This window comes from Trametes versicolor, assembly GCF_000271585.1.
Source record: "Trametes versicolor FP-101664 SS1 unplaced genomic scaffold TRAVEscaffold_8, whole genome shotgun sequence".
NCBI lineage: Eukaryota > Fungi > Basidiomycota > Agaricomycetes > Polyporales > Polyporaceae > Trametes > Trametes versicolor.
This window is the reverse complement of record NW_007360328.1, coordinates 1532937-1539123: the sequence shown is the minus strand read 5'-3', so window position 1 is coordinate 1539123 and position 6187 is coordinate 1532937. Positions and strand designations below refer to the sequence as shown.

Sequence of the window (6187 nt, the reverse complement as noted above, 5' to 3'; positions counted from 1 at the left end):
GAGACGATGCCGTCCTCCTTGATGGCGACGACGCCGCTCCGGACGACGTGCGAGCTGCTGACCATGTCCGAGTTGCGATTCGGCGATCCGCCAATGCCCGTGTAGTCCGCGCGGTAGACGGAGCTGGAGGGCGAGGACGTGCCGACGGAGAAGGAGGAGCCGTAGCCGGAGTTGGCGAGCACGTTCTGCACGTTGTTTTGCCGCACCGGCGCGGCGGGCGCGGGGCGCGAGGGCGTAAGCGACGTCGCGGTGACCTGGTAGTGCGCCATGTTGAATTGGGTCTCTCACGGGGATCCTCTCAGGCGAAAGCAGAGGGGTGGGGGGACCAGGTGAGCGGAGAGAGAGACAGGGCGGGAATGGGTAAGAGAGCTGAGTCCGGACACCGATTAGGAAGAGGATAAGCCGGTGACACAGATGAACGATGGGCGGGTCGTAGGTTTCTTGTCAGCGTCGTAAGCGCGGAGTCGTGATCGTGAACGTCGTCGTCGGCGAGAGCGACGTGAACGTCGTGCGCGATGTCGAGGGAGAGAGCTGAGGGCGCTGCTGGCTTTGTTTGAGGCCTTGAGAGGAGGCAAATGTTCCCATCTGCGCCGGAAGCGGCCATTGGCTCCTCCTAATCCGTGACTAAACGCTCGGATCTAACCGAGCACCGTACTATTGTCACGGCAACCTATCGAAGCCCCCTCTTTTCCGCTTTCCATGGATCTTTGCGCACTGAACACCATACGTAAACATGCGATAGACCACGCTGTTCAAGCCTACACATGCTCAACCAAACACCACAACTACCGAGAGGCTCGCAGAGGCAGGAGGCGAGCTCCGGGAGGAGGACAGCAGTGGGACCGCGTGCACTGCCAGTTTCTGCAGAACTGTCAAGCTGATGCATCGTTTCGTATCCTGTGTAGCTCAAGGTGCATCCCGAAGGCCTTGCCTCATCAGGAACGCATCCCGTGCAATGTTTGGAGGCTTAGTTCGGGTGTGCGAGCCATCGTTGATGTGCGACTCTTGAGGCCGGAGAGCCGTGACGATCAGCCGTTCCGGAGCCCGTGTTGGCGGAAGACCCGCACCGTCGTTCGTTCGTCTTGTCTGCGCGGAATCACGGTGACTCATCGCGCCACTGCAACAGATGAGCAGCCTTGTCATGAAGGCACGGCTGCGCGGACTTCATCACATTTCGCGAGCGAGAAGACAGGGCAGCATCGAGGTCGCTGATCTGGTGGGAGTCGCAGCGGTGCGACTTTGTCTTGTGCCACACGGATGCAAATCGCAACCTTCTAGAGTTCATGCCATTCCATCAGCACCTGCTGCTGACCATGAAGGAACAGGAACTCACCTTCGGATGGCGTGGTGCAAATTACCACGTCGGCGACCTGCACTGCAGCATTGCGCCGTCCTGGGGCACAGCCCGAGCTGACCGCCTTGATGGAATGTGGAGATCATTCTCTCGCAAACATGATGGCGCCGTCGAGGGGCATCCTATCAGAGCGCGATAGTCTATTAGTGTTAGCGCATGTGAAAGCGTACAACCCGTCGTATGGCGTAACTCGTCATGCTTACCTTGAGGGGATGCATACTGAACGGGGATGTAAGAGGGGACGGAGGAGTTAGTCGGTATTACAGCACCAGCCCCTAGCTTTGCGGCTGTCAAATTCTGGTTGACGCAGTGCGCTAGTCTTTTCCGGGTTGATAAAGCCCGCGTCCGTAGCGTGTGATGGGGAGATAGAAAGCGGGAAAATTACGCGATAGCAGTGGGATAGAATATATACAGCCTCCCTGACGGGGTGGACGAGGGTAGCGTAGCACTCTACTTGTTCTTCGTCGCTCTGCCAAACCCCTCCCGTCAGCATACATCCAGGATGAAGATAATAGCGCGACGCACTTGTAGGTGAACCGTTTCCTCGTGATGGCAAACTCTCCCAGCTTGTGCCCAACCATATCCTGCGACACCGTCACGGGGACGTAGTCCTTTCCGTTGTGGACCAAGAAGCGAAGACTGGGGATGGACACGAGTCGTTCAGCGCACCAAACAGGACAGACCCAGGTAGGGTACGCACCCAATGAAGTTGGGCAGGATGGTACACGACCGTGCCTGCGTCTTAATGGCAATGTTCTCCTCCAACGCCTTGCGCAAGTTCGGGAACGCGACGAAGAATGGACCTGCACACGTCTGTAAGCATCCTCACCGCTCGGTAGCTCACAGCAGCGCAACTCACCTTTCCAGGCAGACCGGCCGCCCTGCACAATCGCCGTGGGCAACATAGTCGAGAGCCAGTTGTGGGCGCTTCTTCCTCCGCCTCCTCCAGCTTTCTCGTCACCGTCACCCAAGGTCACTATGTGTCACATCATGTCACTCTCATGAGGTCAGAGCGTGACTACTGCTGCGCTTGGCGGAGGTCGGATGTTTTCGAGAGACCTGAGTGCCTGTTCGACGTCCTTACGTCCCTTCCTCTGTCCACGCTCTTCCTCCGCGCCGCCTTTTCGTCGTCGACCACGACGTGCTCTCTTCCCGCCTTCATGGGTTTCCTGCTTCCCCGCACCCCCACCTGCAGCAGGAGCACGACCTAAACCTTGAGTCTCGGACACCCACACCTTGAAGCGGGAAAGCTTGCTGCTCGAAATGCCCGACCCCCGCGTCCGCGCTTTGCCTCTGGATTCCGAAGCGCAGATCTCCCCGCGCTCCGCTGCGGGAGCCCCCCGACTAGCAGCGCGCCAGGCAGGCTCCGTCTCGCTCACTTCGACGGTATCTTCGTATACCAGTGGATCTACCACGGCGAGCACTACTAGCGCGAGTGCAAGTGCGACCAGCGACACCCCGCTCTTCCCCTCTCCTACCAACGATCCCAACGAGTGTGTAAACTGCGAAACAGACAACAGTATATACACCAAGGTATGTCTTCGGCGCTCACATCCCGCCCCTCTGTCCGGAGCGCTTACGTTCCCCACAGAGAGCGGTCGAAGGCGCACTCATCGTCGTAGCAGTCGCCCTCGTCCTCACTATGCTACTATGGAGGTACGCACGCCCCCCTCTTCCGCCGCACCCGGTGGTACCGAGCCGCCTCGTGCACTTCTCACTCACATTGCCACTCCCAGAATAATCCGCCTCCGCCGAACAGACCGCCCGCTACGCGACTTTTTCCGCGCTCTGCCCGATTCACCCCCACACCGATCCGTCTCCCGTCCGTCGCACGTCCCGCGCACGACAGGGCTCCCACCCGGCCGCGGCCCGCCCGCGCACCTCATCTACGACTCGCTCACGACCCCTGTTCCGCTATTGCACCACTCCGGGCCCCGTCGTGGCCGCGGTCGCCGTACATACGCGGGCGACATTGGGGTCGGAGGTCGGAGGGGTGCGGTCGCGCACCCGGACGACCCGAATGAATACCTGCCCGAGTATGACGACAAGGACCGACTGCCGCGGTACCAGGACTTGGAGGCGGCTGCGGCCGCCAGAATCATCTTAGGAGCAGATTTGGGGAGAGTGGACGATGCGGGGCGGATGGTTGGGGTTGGAACGGGGTTAGGACGGAGGCCGAATGGGGATGCAGGGCAGAGCGACACGGACTTGTTGGTGGGAGAGCCGTTGAGTGCGGTGTCGGAAGACGAACACGCCTATCCGCCGATGTCGTCCACGGGCTCGCATGAAGGACACAGTAGTAATGTACGATAGGCGGACTAATCCCCTGAGTGTACGAACATTTTCTTGTAAGCACCCCGAGGACTTGGCGTGTTGTTTGCTACTTGTGCTATAACACTGACTTTTCCGTTTCACGACAGATTGACATATCGCATCTTGCTTTTTGTACCTCCACTCGTCGCTTGCTACTGCGCATTGTATGTCGTCTTTACCTTATATAGCGTGCTCATTGTATTCTAGTTAGCCTCGTCGACTTACCCGTACACACGAAATAAGCACGCCGTTCTTACCATGACGTCACTGTCCGGATCGGCGTCTGGTGTACAGAAGTACACCGTGGCCCCCATACTGCGTGCGGAATTGCGTCCACCTCCATGGCAGCTCAGAAAACATATAATCAGGAACCATCTGATTTCGCTCATGGAGAACCTATGGTGCACCTACGCCACCACGCCCACCGCCCATACACCACCTCCACCGATTATCCCATGCTACCAGCGCGTCCCCAGTATAACCCTCAACATCACACCATCGCTTGAGTGGGGTCCATATCCATCTCGGTGGTGCGTATACCCCAACACTCCTCAGCAACGCTCTGATACTCTCGCACGTCATCCGTAGTCTGAACAGGATATAAGAACACCGCGCACGAACGAACATTCCTCACCAAAGCATCTTCTTCACCACACAACCACTCACACTCACACCACACCCACAAATCACCACTCTATCATCCACCATGTCCTTCTTCAGCAGCAGCGACAACAACGGCCCCAAGTACATTCCCCTTCGCCTCTCTTCCCCTCCTTACCCATGCTGATTCCCACTCCCTCTCACAGCAAGTCCACCGGCCAGTGGCACTCGACGAAGGGCAACGCGGTTGAGACCGTCGGGAACCTCACCGGGTCACAGTCGTGGGCGCAGTCCGGCCAGCAGGAGCACGCCGCTGGCGAGGCCGAGTACGACGCCGCGCAGGCGCAGGGCTACGTGCAGGGCACGAAGGACCGCGTCGGGGGTCGCAAGGACGCCGTCCTTGGCGCTGTCACGGGCGACCGCCAGCAGGAGACGACTGGTGAGTGTTTAGAGTTGTTGTCTATCTGAGCTAGACAGGGTGCTGACTGGGATTTGCAGGCAACGTCCGCCGCGACAAGGGCGAGACGCAGCAGACGTGGAACCGGCCCCAGTAGATGCGTAATGAAGGAGAGAGAAGTGTATTTGTGCCCATCGTCTTGCGATGAGGTCTGCTGTATCAATAGCTGGAATTAATGCCACTGTAGCATGACGGAATCGTTTCGTGTGTCCCGCCTTTGTGTGCCCCTCGTTCTGTGTGCGTCCCTCGCTTCGAGGGCTGAGTAAATTGACCTTCGGTGCCTCCTGAGTGCCTGCTCCGAGACATGAGGTAGAGGGCCTTCTTTATACACCGAAGCCCGTGTTGCTGGTACAAATACAGTTATGTTATACATATCTTCTGACGTTAGGCCGCTTCACTAGTTGAGCAAGTCGTCCAAGAAATCCTCCATATCCGCTTTCTCGCTCTTCTCCGGTTTTGGCGCGTCGGTTGGGAGTGGCGGCGCCTCTGTGTAGGAGTGATCTGAGGTAGAGAAGTAGCACGATTAGAAAACAGCCATGTCATGCACACATCTAGCTGCTCACCCGGTTGTCGCTTTCGCGCAGATGTTGAAGCGCCGCGAGGAGCTGCACGACCTCGTTGCTTCGCGGCCTGAGCTCGGAAACGCGCCTTCAGGTCTGTGCTCCCTGATGAGTTACGCCTACGCGTCGGGAAATCAGAACGCACCTCTCGTAGCATCTGCGGCAGCTTTTTCCCGACTCAGCTCTTCAAGCTCGGCATCCCACTCTATTTGCTGCACGCGCCCCTTCTTCGACTGTGAGGCGGCTTGAGGGTTGGATGTGATATGTGCCAAGGTGGTATCGACGTCATCGTCTTCGTCTAGCGGAGGCGGGGCGGAGGACGGCTGAGATGACAACTTCTGGCGTTCCAGGAACGACGACAGGTCAATCTCCGGCTCGACGACCTCCTCGCCTAGTTCATGCAGCTGTTAGCACATCAGAGAGGATTCGCTGTGACCGCGGTGCCTTGCTCACCTTCGGAGTTCAACTCGGGTTCAGGCTCGGCGTAGCGGTCTGCATTTGAGACAAGCTGCCTGCGGGAGAACCTGCGCTCGACCTCCTGCTGCTCCTCGTCATCGATCTCTTCCGGTTCCTCATCTTCGAGAAGGAGTCGCTTGCCAAACTCGGCTGGACGGCCTCTCCCGCGGCCGCGTCCTCGGGCACGTAAGTACTTGCCGAGTCCTCCGCGAGACTTTCCTCTGCCTCTTCCTCTGCCTCTAGCGGGTGCCGCTGATCCTTCTGATGTCGATGCGGGCTCGGACATATCACCAGGATGATAAAGAGTATGATATGTGCTCAAGCGGTACGAGAGCAGGAAGCGATGGCGGTAAAGACACAAAGTGTGGCGAATGGCGCAGGCTAGCCACGGCAGAAGAAGCGCCCTCGTAATTCCGGTCCGAGCGCAACTGGCGCGACTCTCTCTGA

General features: G+C 58.5%; 5 protein-coding genes across 5 annotated transcripts; 2 read left to right on the top strand and 3 right to left on the bottom strand.

The window, feature by feature from the left end:
• Positions 1-5: 5 nt before the first annotated feature.
• TRAVEDRAFT_49552 (uncharacterized protein) lies at positions 6-269 on the bottom strand (the record flags this gene model as incomplete). The annotated part of the gene is made up of 1 exon (XM_008042087.1): positions 6-269. A coding segment is annotated over one exon (264 nt), but the record flags the coding sequence as incomplete, so codon positions are not given.
• Positions 270-1726: 1457 nt separating this feature from the next.
• TRAVEDRAFT_73173 (mitochondrial 30S ribosomal protein S19) lies at positions 1727-2259 on the bottom strand (the record flags this gene model as incomplete). Its single annotated transcript, XM_008042463.1, has 4 exons — positions 1727-1823; positions 1880-1993; positions 2055-2157; positions 2214-2259. 4 exons carry the CDS (start codon positions 2257-2259, stop codon positions 1805-1807), a joined length of 282 nt encoding a protein of 93 aa, XP_008040654.1. The 3' UTR covers positions 1727-1804.
• Positions 2260-2456: 197 nt separating this feature from the next.
• TRAVEDRAFT_73172 (uncharacterized protein) lies at positions 2457-3921 on the top strand. The gene is made up of 3 exons (XM_008042462.1): positions 2457-2887; positions 2946-3010; positions 3091-3921. Exons 1-3 carry the CDS (start codon positions 2618-2620, stop codon positions 3665-3667), a joined length of 912 nt encoding a protein of 303 aa, XP_008040653.1. The 5' UTR covers positions 2457-2617; the 3' UTR covers positions 3668-3921.
• Positions 3922-4447: 526 nt separating this feature from the next.
• Positions 4448-4821, top strand: TRAVEDRAFT_128551 (uncharacterized protein; the record flags this gene model as incomplete). The annotated part of the gene is made up of 2 exons (XM_008042461.1): positions 4448-4706; positions 4766-4821. The coding sequence occupies 2 exons, from the start codon at positions 4448-4450 to the stop codon at positions 4819-4821; spliced, it is 315 nt and encodes a 104-aa protein (XP_008040652.1).
• Positions 4822-4986: 165 nt separating this feature from the next.
• TRAVEDRAFT_170704 (uncharacterized protein) lies at positions 4987-6075 on the bottom strand. The gene is made up of 4 exons (XM_008042460.1): positions 5738-6075; positions 5430-5675; positions 5288-5380; positions 4987-5225 (listed from the first exon to the last, which is right to left on the bottom strand). The coding sequence occupies exons 1-4, from the start codon at positions 6024-6026 to the stop codon at positions 5122-5124; spliced, it is 732 nt and encodes a 243-aa protein (XP_008040651.1). The 5' UTR covers positions 6027-6075; the 3' UTR covers positions 4987-5121.
• Positions 6076-6187: the final 112 nt, after the last annotated feature.

What these genes read in the sequence shown, in the direction of transcription:
- TRAVEDRAFT_73172 (XM_008042462.1), top strand. Translation starts at nt 2,618, where the DNA reads ATGCCCGACCCCCGCGTCCGCGCTTTGCCTCTGGATTCCGAAGCGCAG. An exon ending in ACAACAGTATATACACCAAG is followed by an intron (nt 2,888 to 2,945) that starts GTATGTCTTCGG and finishes CGTTCCCCACAG; the next exon opens with AGAGCGGTCGAAGGCGCACT. An exon ending in CTCACTATGCTACTATGGAG is followed by an intron (nt 3,011 to 3,090) that starts GTACGCACGCCC and finishes TGCCACTCCCAG; the next exon opens with AATAATCCGCCTCCGCCGAA.
- TRAVEDRAFT_170704 (XM_008042460.1), bottom strand. Translation starts at nt 6,026, where the DNA reads ATGTCCGAGCCCGCATCGACATCAGAAGGATCAGCGGCACCCGCTAGA. An exon ending in ACCCGAGTTGAACTCCGAAG is followed by an intron (nt 5,676 to 5,737) that starts GTGAGCAAGGCA and finishes TGCATGAACTAG; the next exon opens with GCGAGGAGGTCGTCGAGCCG. An exon ending in TGCGCGAAAGCGACAACCGG is followed by an intron (nt 5,226 to 5,287) that starts GTGAGCAGCTAG and finishes TCTCTACCTCAG; the next exon opens with ATCACTCCTACACAGAGGCG.